This window comes from Phocoena phocoena, chromosome 10 (genome assembly GCF_963924675.1).
Source record: "Phocoena phocoena chromosome 10, mPhoPho1.1, whole genome shotgun sequence".
In the NCBI taxonomy this organism is placed as follows: Eukaryota; Metazoa; Chordata; class Mammalia; order Artiodactyla; family Phocoenidae; genus Phocoena; species Phocoena phocoena.
The window spans coordinates 91,371,383-91,387,572 of record NC_089228.1 but is presented as its reverse complement, the minus strand read 5'-3'; the positions used below and the strand labels follow the sequence as shown (position 1 = coordinate 91,387,572).

The window sequence follows — 16,190 nt, the reverse complement described above, 5'->3', positions numbered from 1 at the left end:
ATAATTCAGTGGCATTAAATACGTATACAGTATTGTGTAACCATCACTTCTATGTAGTTCTAGAACTTTTTCATTACCCCAAGAGGAAACTCCACACCCATTAAGCAGAGACTCCCCATTCCTCCCTTCCCCCAGCTTCTGACAACTACTGTCTGTCTCTATAAGATTTGCCTGTTCTGGGTATTTCATATAAACGGAATCACACAATACGTGGCCTTCTGTAACTAGCTTCCTTGCTCAGCATAATGTTTTCAAGGTTCATTCCTGTTGTAGCATGCATCAGCACTTCGTTTCTTTTTATGACCAAATGATATTCCGTGTATGGATAGACCACCTTTCCTTTATCCTGTCATCCACTGATGGACACTTGGTTGTCCTGGCTATTTGAATAGTGCTTCTGTGAATTTTTTTTGAACCTATGTTTTTAGTTCTTTGCAGTAAATACATAGGAGTGGAATTGCCGGGTCATATGGTAATGCTACGTTTCACTTTCTGAGGAACCAGGAGTTGTTTTTGGTTGGTTGGTTGGTTTTAACAGTTTGGTTTTATTTCCAAACACAGGAAGCTCTTACTCCTCAGAAATGTATTCCTCACATCATCGTCCGGGGTCTCGTGCGCATCCGATGTGTTCAGGAAGTGGAGAGGATACTTTATTTTATGACGAGGAAAGGTCTCATCAACACAGGAGTTCTCACCGTCGGCACCGACCAGCATCTTCTTCCTAAAGATTACCACAACGTAGGTGACTGTAGCTCTAGCAATACTACCACCATCGGTCATGATAAATGCTAGTACATTAATGTTCATAATACAAGTAAAACTCCCGGAAGCACTATAAAAGTTATAAGGCAAGACTTTTGTAGAATATGCATTTCTCCAAGGGAAGGGAATATTAATCACTATTCCTCTAGGCGGTAGAAAGGAGGAAGGGCTGTCTCAGGATAAGTACTAATGTATTCTTTAGGGAAGTAACTTGTACAGACAGGACATCAAGGAAATACAGATGAACGAACGTTGCTTGGCAGCTAGTACATTCTATTACATTGTTTTCATTGCTCTAATTGGATTTTTGTTTCTTTTCTTTCTCTTTTTTTTTTTTTGGTAAAGAAATCAGTCATCATTATTGGAGCTGGTCCAGCAGGATTAGCAGCTGCTAGGCAACTGCATAACTTTGGAATTAAGGTAAGATTTGGGGGACATGGAGGCGGAAACAGATGGTTAACTGCTCCTTTGGTCCAAATGTTCTAAGACTTGGAAACTAGTTCCTGATTTTAGCGAAGAATGCTAAATACATTATATCTTTATATCTTTACAATAGATCTTAGAAAAGATACAAAATTTGAAATTGGTTTAATTGAAGAAAAGTAGAGGAAATAGAAACTCCAGCAGCTTTGGAGAGGATTTTAGACTATGATGGGCAAGACGCAAGAGACTCTAAGATGATATTAAAGCAGAAATTCTTGGGACTTCCCTGGTGGTCCAGTGGTTAAGACTCCGCGCCCCTGCTGCAGGGGGCACTGGTTCGATCCCTGGTCAGGGAACTAAGATCCTGCATGCCATGTGGTGTGGCCAAAAAATAAAATAAAAAGTAAAATTTAAAAAGCAGGAATTCTTGACATGTCATTATTGACACAGCAGTGAAGAAAAAGCCCTTGTTTCTGCAATAGTTTGAGACAACAAATAGCAGCTTGGAAATTCACCATTTCCTGCATCAAAGTTAATGAACTATCCAGTTACATTTTCTTATGCAAATCACACTTTGAACCTTACTCTGGAAAACAAAAATCTTTGCTTTTGGAAGCAGGATTGAATTAGTTAATCCAGGGTTAAGACAGAATTATGTGACTTTTAAAATACTGTATATTTTTGAGGTATCCTTCTTCCCCAAGGAGAAGGATATTATTTCTTTTTATCTAGTATGTTGCCTTATTCTAATTGTTCAAAATTAGCCAAAATAGAGACGATTACAAAAAAACAAAAATTGTGCAATTCAGTATCTAATTTCCACTCAAATCTTCCAAATTTCTGGGACTTGCTATGTCTGACTCATTTCTCCTTTTTTAGAAACTTGTTTTGCAAGGACTTTGGTCTTCCATTAAACCAAACGTGAAAATCAATTTGGTAGAATTGAATTAATCTTTCGCTGTATTCTCTCTGGCTGAAAGAAACAACTTCTTTTTCACAACGTTTTTCTCTGCTGGAGGAGTTTCAGCGATGAGAAAGTTTTCAGTGGCTCTGCCTAAGTGGTTTTCCTTTTGGTGGAATGCAAGACCTACGTCTTGGATTCTTATATATATTGCTGACAAAACAGAAGAATCTGAGTTGAATGTATAAGAAGTCTGTTTGCATTTCAAAATATTGTCTAAGTGGTATTAAGCTATGAGGTGTTTTAATTGGTCATTTATGTATCTCAGCATTAGATATTAGGGCCAAGGTTTCTTGTTCGTTTTTCACTTGGGAAACCCACAGATTATGTTACAAGGAAGGTTAGTCCTAGCCAAAGTCTCGGAGGGGTGCTGTCTTTAATGTTCAGCCTTCCTCTTATAGACTAAAATAAACTAGAAACGGATGGTTTTGAGTTCATCTGAAGTCAGAGAAAGAAGGTGGGGAGGGGAGAATCACAAGCTGTAGCCTTTCTAGTTGGAGAAAATGAGAAATATAGGTCCAAGGAAGAAGCATATTTAGGGGACCTCTGTTATTCTCCCCTTTCTCTAAGGAGACCCTGAGGAGGCCACCCCGCTCCCTCGTGGTTAGGAAGTAGACTCCTCCTAACCTAAGAGATGGTTAGCTCGGGGAACCTCCTGGAGCAATTTGCAGAAGTGCTTTTAGGGATCTAGAAATGAAAGGACTGATTTTGCCCTGAAGAGGATTCACATTTTCAGTTACTACAACCAAGAGCAGTGAAGCTCTTTGAGCCACAGGGCTGTCCACCTGAGAGCAGCTCCCACCACCACCAGCATCAGAAATTTGGAGGAGATAAAACGGTCTGGGTGTGGTGGGACCAACCTGCTTTGGCCAAGCCTGTGAGGCCATACTTAGATATAATGACATATGATTTTTTTTTTTTAATAATAGTCATAGGGAAGTTAAGGCCTGTTTACAATGCTAAAGGAATTTTGCTACAGACACAGATATTTCATAGGACAAAACCACCTCTTTAACTTAGTTTTTTTTTTTTGCGGTACACGGGCCTCTCACTGCTGTGGCCTCTCCCGTTGTGGAGCACAGGGTCGGGACGCGCAGGCCCAGCGGCCAAGGCTCACGGGCCTAGCTGCTCCGTGGCATGTGGGATCCTCCCGGACCGGGGCACGAACCCGCGTCCCCTGCATCGGCAGACGGACCCCCAACCACTGTGCCACCAGGGAAGCCCCTAACTTAGTTTTTAAGAGTGCCTTTTAATTTATGGAATACTATTTAATAAAAGCTTTCAATATGCATTTCACATGCTAGTTCATCCAGTCTTATCATTTTGGGATTTGAGAGGAAACAGTTTGAGGGGCTTCTCCAGCAGACCACTCACTTACTCCTTGCTAGAGCCTGCGTTGTTTGTTTTTAACATCTACTTGGGCTCCTATTCATACTGCCCTCTTTTTTAACTTATTTTATTGAAGTAGTGTTGATTTACAGTGTGTTAATTTCTGCTGTACAGCAAAGTGATTCAGTTATACATATAGGTATGTATCCATTCTTTTCCATATTCTTTTCCATTATGGTTTGTCACAGGGTATTGAATATAGTTCCCTGTGCTCTACAGTAGGACCTTGTTGTTTATCCATTCTATATATAATAGTTTGCATCTGCTAATCCCAAACTCCCAATTCATCCCTCCCCCTTGGCAACCACAAGTCTGTTCTCTGTGTCTGTGAGTCTGTTTCTGTTTTGTAAATAAGTTCATTTGTGTCATATTTTAGATTCCACATATAAGTGATATCATATGGTAGTTGTCTTTCTTTCTGACTTACTTCAGTTAGTATGATCATCTCTAGGTCCATCCATGTTGCTGCAAATGGCATTATTTCATTCTTTTTTATGGCTTAGTGTTCCATTGTATATATATACCACATCTTCTTTATCCATTCGTCGTTGGACATTTAGGTTGTTTTCATATCTTGGCTATTGTGAATAGTGCTGCTATGAATATAGAGGTGCATGTATCTTTTTGAATTATAGTTTTGTCTGGATGTATGCCCAGGAGTGGGATTCCTGGATCATATGCACACTGCCCTCTTTTTAAAGTTGTTTCTCTAATAATATAATAATACATTAACCGGATATGAAACTCATTTAACAATGTCACTGTACATTTATACTGCATCCTATTCAGCTTCCCTGATTGTCTTTTTAGGTGACTGTCCTGGAGGCCAAAGACAGAATTGGAGGCCGAGTGTGGGATGATAAGTCTTTCACAGGCGTCACAGTGGGACGAGGAGCCCAGATTGTCAACGGCTGTATTAACAACCCAGTAGCACTAATGTGTGAACAAGTGGGTTTCTTTAAGATTTGTATTGTAGATAAAGAAAAGAAAAAATGGTCTCAGTTTGCTTGTGTGCAGTATTAATGTGCTTCTAAATAATATGTAACAACCCCAAAATGATTTCTTGCCCCCTCATGCCCTCTGAAAAGGAAATAAGAACAAGTATAGTTCTTCCTTTCTGCGAAGGTGGAACTAGAGGACTTAAAATATGCCCCCCCCCGCCCCAAGGTCTTTAATTGTATTTGTGCATTATTCGCAGGCCACTTGATTAGGGTTGCCAGGTTAAGCAAACAAAATTACAGAATGCCCACTTAAATTTCACTTTCAGATAAATAACAATAATTTTTTTAGTATAAGTATGTCCCAAATATTACGTGGGATATTTTGCATGCAATATTTAGGACATACTTATCTAAAAAAAAAAATGTATTCATTGTTTATCTGAGAATCAAATCTTTCGTCAGGCAAACCTACCTAGTGTCTTTGAAGACCTATGGTAGGCCCAAGGATTTTTCTGAACTATTTATTGACAGTCAATTCAATTTCAACTTCTGTGAGTGTTCGTGTGTTTGTGTGCTCTTTCACATGAGATTCCATAGAGGAAATAGGATGTCAGAGCAGAGAGAGGCAGTGCACAGCTATAGCGTCTGAAACATTGATAAATATTGGCTGGAAAGCTGTGGAGGGCATGGCATAGAAGCTGTTGCTGGCACCCTTACATTCTCAGATTCCATGCTGGTTTTTCACTGCCTTACTTTGCTGCCGTTCCCCAATCAGCATTTGTTTTTGAGAGGTCCTAGACCCTTTTCTCCATGAGAGCTCTGTCTGATTTCAGCTTAGAACCTGTACCTGTTTTTTCCAGGGAAAACTTTTCACCTTCTTATTCTTATTATTTTGAAGCTTGGCATCAGCATGCATAAATTTGGAGAAAGATGTGACTTAATTCAGGAAGGTGGAAGAATAACTGACCCCACTATTGACAAGCGCATGGATTTTCATTTTAATGCTCTCTTGGATGTGGTCTCTGAGTGGAGGAAGGATAAGACTCAGCTCCAAGATGTCCCTTTAGGAGGTATGGGGAGAATGGTGTTCTGATTGTTCCATCTGAGTCTCATTCTAACCTAAGCTTGATTAGCGGTAGCATCATTCATCCACAAGCCTGGATGGATGCAACAAGAATGGTCCTTAGGAGCGTTCCTTTTGAACTGACCGTTCCACAGAAGGGAGCAGAACTGCCTCAGGGACCTTTAGATGCGTGTGTGTGTGTGCACACACGCACACGTAATTCTTTACACAATAGCCAGTGTTTAAAAAATTATTTAAATGTTGAATTTTCAATTTCCCAGAAGAGCTTACCTTTAAGGAAGCATGTGGTAAGCTCTATGTGAATAACAAGCCACCACATAATGACTCTTCTAGATAAGAGTTCCTGTGTGAAAGGATTCCTTTTCTTTTTTGGACAGTAGGTTAAGATTTTTTTCCAGTATATTTTGTTTAAGAATGCAAGACTCTGTATTATGATTTAAGAACTTTAATTCAAAGTTTTTAGGCTTTGGTACTAAATGGACCATATTCACCCTTTAGAAAACCTGACTGTAACAGCTCATTTCCCTGCGGGTGCCCGCTGAAATCTTACTATATTGCTTCTTAAATTGATATTTATTTAACCTACAATTTCATGACCTGAATGTATTCACTTGTAATTCTTGGAAGCATGTCGGAGTTTCTTACAGTACGAGCATTTGAATTCAATTGGCAGGGTATTAATTTGCTTCAGCTCTGTGTTTCTGTGCAAGGGGTCTCAAGTCTCCATCCTGGAATACACTCTGTCTCTGTTTGGGGTACATTTCTCAAGAGCAGGGACTGTCTGTCTCCTCTTTTTATCCTCTCTCCCCGCCTGCCCCCCGCCACCAACCCCCCTCACCCCCCCCTCCCCGCCGCGACCTCAATTCTTCGCCTCTGAGACCAACCCACATTCTAATCGCCCTTAGTAAGTGTTGACTGACAAACCGTAACAGAACATTTTTAGAAACTTACTGGGGTTGACAGGGAACATTTAACCAAATGTGGTGTCCAGACCAAGTGGTGAGTTGTTGAATTTTCTGGAAATGAAGACAGCGACTAGGCGGACTTACATTATGTTGTCAGAATCTGATTAGTGTTTTTGCCCATGGGTGATAGTCGCTGGGTGGGGTTTTTCTTTACGATTCTTTCAGGGCCACCAAATACAAAAGTTAATAATATTGCTTTGTCTTGGCTTTACTTAAAACAAGTTATTAAGGGAGGATCAGCAACACTTACTGTGTAAGTAGTTGTTTCATCCCATTAGTATATTTTTGGAAAAGCTTTAATAATAGTGTGTGCATCTCTCCATGAGGTTACAATTAGAGCCTGCCTAGCCCTGTCTCAGCTGTCTGAGCTCTCACCTTATTAGCATTTAGCTGAAAAGACAGAAATATAAATACTAAGAAGCTAGAGTGAATTTCACAAAGCAAATATACTAAAGCTTTTAAATGTTATTTACGTAGAGATCACACTAAGGCTTCTCTCAGTCTGTTTATACTGTTCTAGCAGTCTTGGTTCTTCCCACACCTCTACAAAACCTAGAGGAAAATAGAACCTACCTAGCAGGAGGCAGGAATGGGATTGCTACAAAAAGGTATTAAAAGTGGAAAAAAGCCCAGTGGTCTAGGGGCAAAAGCCTAGCACAGAGGTGCCACAGACATCCTCATACTACCGTCTAACATAAGAATGGAACATTTTAATGAGAACCTTGAGTTGTCAAAAAAAGGGAAGTTAACTGATGCTCAGTTCTGTTTCTAGTCAAAAGCACGTGCACAGCACTTTATAGAAGCTTTGAGACTGAGTTGTATCTGTTGGGTGGTTGTCACCACTGGGAAGGTAGTAAAGAAGTAACCTGTGCTAAGATTCTTCTACTTTGTCAGGCACAAGCTTTCCCCCACCCCCCAAAAAAGGAATCTAAGCCAATCATTGGAACGATGTCAGGGGGCGGTGTATATGTAGTTGAAAGTTCCGGGTGAATGGGATAGATAAGTGCTGGGGGTTGATAACCAAGGAGCGATTCCTGAGGCTGGTAGTGACCAGGCGCTGCCGGTCTGTAAAGGATGGATGGGACTGGGGTGGGGAGGGCATTCCAGGGAGGGGCGTGGTAGTAGCAGACTTTGCAGGGTTGGCATTTACCAGGAAAAGATTGAGCAGCAGTGCAGCAGAGCCTGTGAGTGGACAGGTGGTGTTCGCTGTCTTTGCAAAGGCTAAAAATGTGCTAACACTGTCAGGCTGTGGTTTTTGGAATTTATTACATAGGCAATGGAGAACCAGTAATTAAAGGTGTTGAGCCAGAGGGTTGGCATGATGAAAGTCCATGATGGAATATTGGGAATGTTTGGGAGAGAAGATAGCCAGTAGTCAGTCTATGATAGGTCTCTTAGTTGAGGTGAGCTGTTACAAGAACTTGACTTTAAGGTGATGGCAATAGGACCAGAAAGGGAGTGGGAATCCTCTCTCTGTCTTTATATGTGCAAGGGTTACTATTCCTTTATCTTGAGCAAAAGAAGAAATAGTTTCTCAACTAAGCAGAAATGAAACATGGTTGAAGACATAGAACGTGCATAGTTTTGTTCCCTATTAAGATAAGCTTTTACTTCCTGAGAGAAACCAACCTTATCAAGACAGATGCTCTTTCTCCCTGAGTTTACCTGGGAAAGGTCTTCAAAAGTTTGGGGCCTTGCAGGTTGAAGGAGGTGGAACGCAAAAGATAAGGAATTGGAGAATAATGTTAAAGTTTTTTTTCTGCTTTGCTCCATTCCCATTGCAGAAAAGATAGAGGAGATCTACAAAGCCTTTATTAACGAGTCTGGAATCCAGTTCAGTGAGCTGGAGGAGGAAGTCCTTCAGTTCCATCTCAGTAACCTGGAATATGCCTGTGGCAGCAACCTCCATCAGGTGGGCTTTGAAGACGCTTGTTTCTGTGTATGTGTGTGTTTTATATATTGAGATATTTAGCCTGGGATGGTCTGGATAAACGGGGAACAATGGGTCTGCTGCTTAAAAGATCAAACACCAGGACTTTAGAGTATATGAAACCCACAGTGGTTTTGAAAAAAAAATTTTTTAAAGCAAGAGAAACCTGTCTTCAAATCATACCTGTGAAGACACCCAGTCCGTAAACCTGAATACAGGAGGGCTGCTGGGCTGAGTCAGGGAGGCGGCAAGAGCCAGTGTCCTTGCCTTCCCCTTGCCCTCCTTGGGGGCCCTCGAGCCATTTCTGTGCAACTGTGGGCTGAAAACACTGCTCCTAAGAAACCAGAATAGAGCATCTTTGCAATTAGGATCTGTTCATCTTGCTAAAATAAATTTAAACTTGCCTAATTCATGTCACCAACTGTGATCGCGATACTTGGATATGCTGTACATTGAATAGCGGTTCTGTGGATGACCCCTGACTTAATAATCCTCTTTGGTGGGGCGGGCAGGGACAACAATTCATGTTTCCATTTGATGATTCTTTGCAATCGGAATCACACTTTTCCAAAATCATGCTGCATTTCAGTGTCTGTGGAATTTCCATGTTGAAGGCATCTAGGTGGCATGTTTATATATGGAGTTGATTGAATGCAATTCTCCTCTCATGGAATTCTCCTTATCCAGGGTTGTTGATGTATAATACACCTTTCATTTTTATCAGGGAGTGGTACCCATGCCCAAATCTTGTCTACCTTTTGTTCTAAAATAAGCTTTCCTGTGCTTTATTGAGAGATCTCCTTTCCCTGGCAGCAGTATCCACCTGGGTTTATCTATTCACACACCCCCCCCCCCACCCCGACCTTTCTGTTTTGCCCTCTGCCCTCTGGCCTGAGGTGGCCTTTCCCACCCTGGGGCTCCTGTTTTTGTCCCTCAGGTGCAGGCTTCAGGGTTTACACCACCTCTTGTTTCCCAACCTCTCCTGATGTTTCCCAGGTGTCTGCTCGCTCCTGGGACCACAATGAATTCTTTGCCCAGTTTGCCGGTGACCACACCCTCCTCACTCCCGGATACTCTGTCATCTTGGAAAAACTGGCAGAGGGACTGGACATTCGGCTCAGATCTCCAGTGAGTATCCACAGTGGTGGGAGGCTCTGGTTTGGTGGTGTTTGGAGAATGTGAAGTTCGGGGCATGTGGATTACACAGGAGACAGGTGCCTGCTTTGATGTTCAGCCAGTGTCTGCAAATACTTTTGATACTATGATCAGTCACATTACCCTTGTTGATGAGGTAGCTGCTGCTGTTTGGAAACAATAGTGGCTGAGATGCATTTTCATTAATAATCAAGGGGCTGAGTGAGAGTTCCCTGAAGTTGCAATACCTGTTGTTTAGTTCTTTGAATGCCAGGAAGTGATTCCCCATAGCCTTGGAAATGTAAACTCCCATAATAAGAGAATTGGAAAGGATCCTGGATCATATGGTTCCATCCCTCATTATGTTTTTCATAACTGCTTTTCTTGAGCAGGTAAAGAGTATTGATTATTCTGGAGATGAAGTGCAAGTTACCACTACAGATGGGGCAGAGTGTACAGCACAAAAGGTAAGTGCTGTGATTCCACTAGGTGCTACCAGGGGCCTGGGAGTAAGGGAGACCAGTGTTTTCTACCAAGCAGTTTGCCTTTGGCAATCTGCCCAGAGCCTTGTTCGATTTCTGGAGAGCTCTGTATCTCTACTTGTTGTGTATGGATATGCAAATCAGATTTAATTATTCAAACACTATATAGATTCATGGCAGATGGAATTCTGAATAGTGTTTCTCAGAGTGGGTTCTATGGTACATTAGTTCTGAGAGTTGACAAGAGAAGAAAACTTGGCCAAATTAGTTTGTAAAGTATTATATGCTACAGTCTAAGTTTAGGGTTAAATAAGAGCACATTAAAGGCTCTGAGAAGTCCTGCATTTTAAAAACCTGTTTTAGTTTGTGTAATTCAGTGGTTTCCAAGTTGGTGGTGTTTTTTGTTTTTGTACCATGGAAACTTTTTTTTAAATCAGATCAAGAACACTCTGCATTTTTATCTTGAAAGTGGCAGAAGTACTTTTATATCATTTGAATTTTTTGTAAACAGCTTTAGTAGGCGGACAGTGAAAGGTGCTGTAATGTAATATATGAAATCACACTGAGATTTCTGTAGTGTTGGGAAATAAAGTGTTGGGGGTGGAGGGGGATTAATAAAACCCATAGATTTATTTAAATTTAGTTATGTCTGAAGTGATTACCAAAAAGTGTAATTGATGAACCATCATAAGTTCCTAAACTAGCTGTGTTTTATGCTTTTCAGCTAGCTAAAAAAACATTTCACAGTCCTTGATATTCATACAGAAATGAAGGACTACATGTCAAATGGGAAAGACGGGGTAGAGTGTATGAGCCCAGGGGGATGGTTCCTCATATTATTCCTGCCATTTACTAGCTGGATAGTGAGTATTGGTCATATAGACTTTGGAGTAGCAGTAGTTCTCAATCCTGGCTGCACCTTACAGTCACCTGGGAGGTGCTTAAAAAGAAAGCTTGCCAAGCCCCACCCTGCAGAGATTCTTGCTGAATTGTCTGGTCGTGTTTTTAAAGCTTCCCAAGTGATTCCAACATGCGACCAGAGTTAAGAACCACTGGGCAACAGTGTTCTTATCTGTGAGTCCCCAGGTGAGAATCAGGCTAATATCTAACATTCTTCCTGGTGGTAAAAAAATTTTTTTAATACCACCTTATAAAATTGGAAGTCGGCTGATGGCTCAACCTCTGGCATTTTGTGACTTTGCATCCAGGACAACATGCTAGGTGTGGTTACCCTGCTGGGTCACCCTCTGCCTGACCCTGACCAGGCATATTTGCTTGCTTTCTTTGTATTCTGGCTCTTTAGAATAATTAGAACATAGTTTCAGGCTGTGATTCAAAGCCTGCTCTGAAATGAGAAAAGCAAATATGTTTATTTTTAGTAGTCAGCACAAATCACAGAGTTTCAATTGAAAGCTTCCCCAGCTTATAAGTGAAAGATCTCCAACCCAACAGCATACACCGATAAACACTTAACAAACTGTAATTCAGTCTAGGCTGCTTCCACTGAGACCTAGCATTAGTTCCTTACCAGGGTATGTTTATATCTTTTGCCTATTTGTTTACCTGAGTTTGTGTGTTTCTGAAAGCTTTTTTGTTTTTTGTCATTAAGAAAACATCTAGATCTTATTTACTTATAGTCTTATATACCCAAGAGGGCAATTGTTCCTTTTTTTCTTTTTGTTGCATGGTGGCTATTATCTATAACCACATTGAGGAGAGAGAGCATGTTTTATATTTTATAAAATTTTCACGTGGCAGAAAATAGTGACAAAATCACAGGAAGAGCTCTGAACTTCCTGTGATCCTGGAGTTGGGGTTTCAATAGACTACATCTTTGATGAGGGTAGCAGTCGATATGGTCCTTGGTGTTCAGCTCCTTTCTTATCCAACTGTGTTATCCTGTACTACAGATGATGGAAAGTACACACACACACATTTCCCAGTCTCCCTTGCAGCCGAGGGTCTAAATATGAATTGGGTCCAGCCAGTCAGATGTACTCGCATGAGACTTGGGAGGTGTGGTATGGCTTTTGCTTCACTTCTGCTGCCTTTGCTGCCAGGCAAAATGTTCTAGGTGTTGGGTTCTTCCACAGCTGGAACATTAGAGGTCCCAGGATCCACTCATTTACTACCTGGGAGTCAAGAGCCAGGGCATGAGGTATCCCTTTTGCTGGTGCAGGTTGTTCGATAAGTGACATGTTTCTGGAGCTGGTAGCCGTAGTAATGGCTCCTGATTGTGACAGTGGTAACACGGTTCTGGAGCCAGAAATTTCTTTTTCTTTTTTTTTTTTTCTTATTAGTTATCTATTTTATACACATCAGTGTATACATGTCAATCCCAATCTCCCAATTCATCCCACCCCCACCCCCACCCCCGCTTTCCCCCCTTGGTGTCCATATATTTGTTCTCTACATCTGTGTCTCTATTTCTGCCCTGCAAACCGGTTCATCTGTACCATTTTTCTAGATTCCACATATATGCCTTAATATACGATATTTGTTTTTCTCTTTCTGACTTACTTCACTCTGTAGAACATTCTCTAAGTCCATCCACGTCTCCACAAATGATCCAATTTCATTTCTTTTTATGGCTGAGTAATATTCCATTGTATATATGTGCCACATCTTTATCCATTCATCTGTCGATGGGCATTTAGGTTGCTTCCATGAACTGGCTATTGTAAATAGAGCTGCAACGAACATTGTGGTACATGACTCTTTTTGAATTATGGTTTTCTCAGGGTATATGCCCAGTAGTGGGATTGCTGGATCATATGGTAATTCTACTTTTAGTTTTTTAAGGAACCTCCATACTGTTCTCCATAGTGGCTGTATCAATTTACATTCCCACCAATGGTGCAAGAGGGTCCCCTTTTCTCCACACCCTCTCCAGCATTTGTTGTTTGTAGATTTTCTGATGATGCCCATACTAACTGGTGTGAGGTGATACCTCATTGTAGTTTTGATTTGCATTTCTCTAATAATTAATGATGATGAGCAGCTTTTCATGTGCTTCTTGGCCATCTGTATGTCTTCTTTGGAGAAATGTCTATTTAGGTCTTCTGCCCATTTTCTGATTGGGCTATCTGTTTTTTTAACATTGAGCTGTATGAGCTGTTTATATATTTTGGAGATTAATCCTTTGTCCGTTAATTCATTTGCAAATATTTTCTCCCATTTTGAGGGTTGTCTTTTCTTCTTGTTTATAGTTTCCTTTGCTGTGCAAAAGCTTTTAAGTTTCATTAGGTCCCATATGTTTATTTTTGTTTTTATTTCCATTACTCCAGGAGGTGGATCAAAAAAGATCTTGCTGTGATTTATGTCAAAGAGTGTTCTTCCTATGTTTTCCTCTGAGAGTTTTATAGTGTCTGGTCTTACATTTAGGTCTTTAATCCATTTTGAGTTTATTTTTGTGTATCGTGTTAGGGAGTGTTCTAATTTCATTCTTTTACATGTAGCTGTCCAGTTTTCCCAGCACCACTTATTGAAGAGACTGTCTTTTCTCCACTGTATATCCTTGCCTACTTTGTCATAGATTAGTTGACCATAGGTGCGTGGGTTTATCTCTGGGCTTTCTATCCTGTTCCATTCCATTCTATATTTCTGTTTTTGTGCCAGTACCATATGGTCTTGATTACTGTAGCTTTATAGTATAGTGTGAAGTCAAGGAGTCTGATTCCTCCAGCTGTGTTTTTTTCCCTCAAGACTGCTTTGGCTATTCGGAGTCTTTTGTGTCTCCTACAAATTTTAAGATTTTTTGTTTTAGCTCTGTAATAAATGCCACTGGTAATTTGATAGGGATTGCGTTGACGCTGTAGATTACTTTGGGTAGTATAGTCATTTTCACAATATTGATTCTTCCAATCCAAGAACATGGTATATCTCTCCATCTGTTTGTGTCATCTTTGATTTCTTTCATCAGTGGTATAGTTTTCTGAGTATAGGTCTTTTACCACCTTATGTAGGTTTATTCCTAGGTATTTTATTCTTGTTGTTGCAATGGTAAATGGGAGTGTTTCCTTAATTTCTCTTTCGGATTTTTCATCATTAGTGTATAGAAATGCAAGAGATTTCTGTGCATTAATTTTGTATCCTGCTACTCTACCAAATTCATTGATTAGCTCTAGTAGTTTTCTGGGAGCATCTTTAGGATTCTCTATGTATAGGATTATGTCATCTGCAAACAGTGACAGGTTTACTTCTTCTTGTCCAATTTGTATTCCTTTTACTTCTTTTTTTTCCTCTGATTGCCATGGCTAGCACTTCCAAAACTATGTTGAATAATAGTGATGAGAGTGGACATCCTTGTCTTGTTCCTGATCTTAGAGGAAATGCTTTCAGTTTTTCACCATTGAGAATGATGTTTGCTGTGGGTTTGTTATATATGGCCTTTATTATGTTGAGGTAGGTTCCCTCTATGCCCACTTTCTGGAGAGTTTTTATCATAAATGGATGTTGAATTTTGTCAGAAGCTTTTTCTGCATCTATGGAGATGATCATATGGTTTTTATTCTTCAGTTTGTTAATATGGTGTATCACATTGATTGATTTGCGTATACTGAAGAATCCTTGCATCCTTGGGATAAATCCCACTTGATCATGGTGTATGATCCTTTTAATGTGTTGTTGGATTCTGTTTGCTAGTATTTTGTTGAGGATTTTTGCGTCTATATTCATCAGTGATATTGGTCTGTAATTTTCTTTTTTTGTAGTATCTTTGTCTGGTTTTGGTATCAGGGTGATGGTGGCCTCATAGAATGAGTTTGGAAGTGTTCCTTCCTCTGCAATCTTTTGGAAAGAGTTTGAGAAGGATGGGTGTTAGCACTTCTCAAAATGTTTGATAGAATTCACCTTTGAAGCCATCTGGCCCCGGACTTTTGTTTGTTTGAAGGTTTTTAATCATAGTTTCAGTTTCAGTGCTTGTGATTGGTCTGTTCATATTTTCTGTTTCTTTCTGGTGCAGTCTTGGAAGGTTATACCTTCCTAAGAATTTGTCCATTTCTTCCGGGTTACCCATTTTATTGGCATAGAGTTGCTTGTAGTAGTCTCTTATGATGCTTTGTATTTCTGTGGTGTCTGTTGTAATGTCTCCTTTTCCATTTCTAATTTTATTGATTTGAGTCCTCTCCCTCTTTTTCTTGATGAGTCTGGCTAAAGGTTTATCAATTTTGCTTATCTTCTCAAAGAACTAGCTTTTAGTTTTATTGATCTTTGCTATTGTTTTCTTCGTTTCTATTTCATTTATCTCTATCTGATCTTTATGATTTCTTTCCTTCTACTAACTTTGGGTTTTGTTTGTTCTCCTTTAGCTCCTTTAGGTGTAAGGTTAGGTTGTTTATTTGAGATGTTTCTTGTTTCTTGAGGTAGGATTGTATTGCTATAAACTTCCCTCTTAGAACTGCTTTTGCTGCATCCCATAGGTTTTGGATCATCGTGTTTTCGTTGTCATTTTTCTCTAGGTATTTTTTGATTTCCTCTTTGATTTCTTCAGTGATCTCTTGGTTATTTAGTAACATATTGTTTAACCTCCATGTGTTGTGTTTTTTACATTTTTCTCCCTGTAATTGACTTCTAATCTCATGGCGTTGTGGTTAGAAAAGTTGCTTGATATGATTTCAATTTTCTTAAATTTACCGAGGCTTGATTTGTGACCCAGGATATGATCTATCCTGGAGAATGTTCCATGTGCATTTGAGAAGAAAGTGTAATCTGCTGTTTTGAGGTGGAATGTCCTATAAATATCAATTAAATCTATCTGGTCTATTGTGTCATTTAAAACTTGTGTTTCCTTGGCTTCCCTGGTGGCGCAGTGGTTGAGAGTCTGCCTGCCAACGCAGGGGACATGGGTTCGTGCCCCGGTCTGGGAAGATCCCACATGCCGTGGAGCGGCTGGGTCCGTGAGCCATGGCCGCTGAGCCTGCACGTCCGGAGCCTGTGGGAGAGGCCACACCAGTGAGAGGCCTGCGTATCACAAAAATAAATAAATAAATAAAATAAAATAAAACTTGTGTTTCCTTATTAATTTTCTGTCCTGATGACCTGTCCATTGGTGTAAGTGAGGTGTTAAAGTCCCCCACTGTTATTGTGTTACTGTCGATTTCCTCTTTTATAGCTGTCAG

General features: G+C 40.3%; 1 protein-coding gene across 2 annotated transcripts in view; it reads left to right on the top strand.

Moving 5' to 3' along the window:
• KDM1B (lysine demethylase 1B) overlaps positions 1–16,190 on the top strand; it is a 49,832-nt gene that overhangs the window by 22,710 nt on the left and 10,932 nt on the right. Inside the window, exons 9-15 of one of the 2 annotated variants that reach the window (XM_065885872.1) lie at positions 562–738; positions 1,108–1,182; positions 4,346–4,483; positions 5,375–5,546; positions 8,310–8,437; positions 9,452–9,583; positions 9,982–10,056. In XM_065885872.1, coding sequence (XP_065741944.1) covers positions 562–738; positions 1,108–1,182; positions 4,346–4,483; positions 5,375–5,546; positions 8,310–8,437; positions 9,452–9,583; positions 9,982–10,056 — 897 coding nt within the window. The remainder of the gene's footprint in view (positions 1–561; positions 739–1,107; positions 1,183–4,345; positions 4,484–5,374; positions 5,547–8,309; positions 8,438–9,451; positions 9,584–9,981; positions 10,057–16,190) is intronic. The other variant, XM_065885873.1, reaches the window with a different exon arrangement.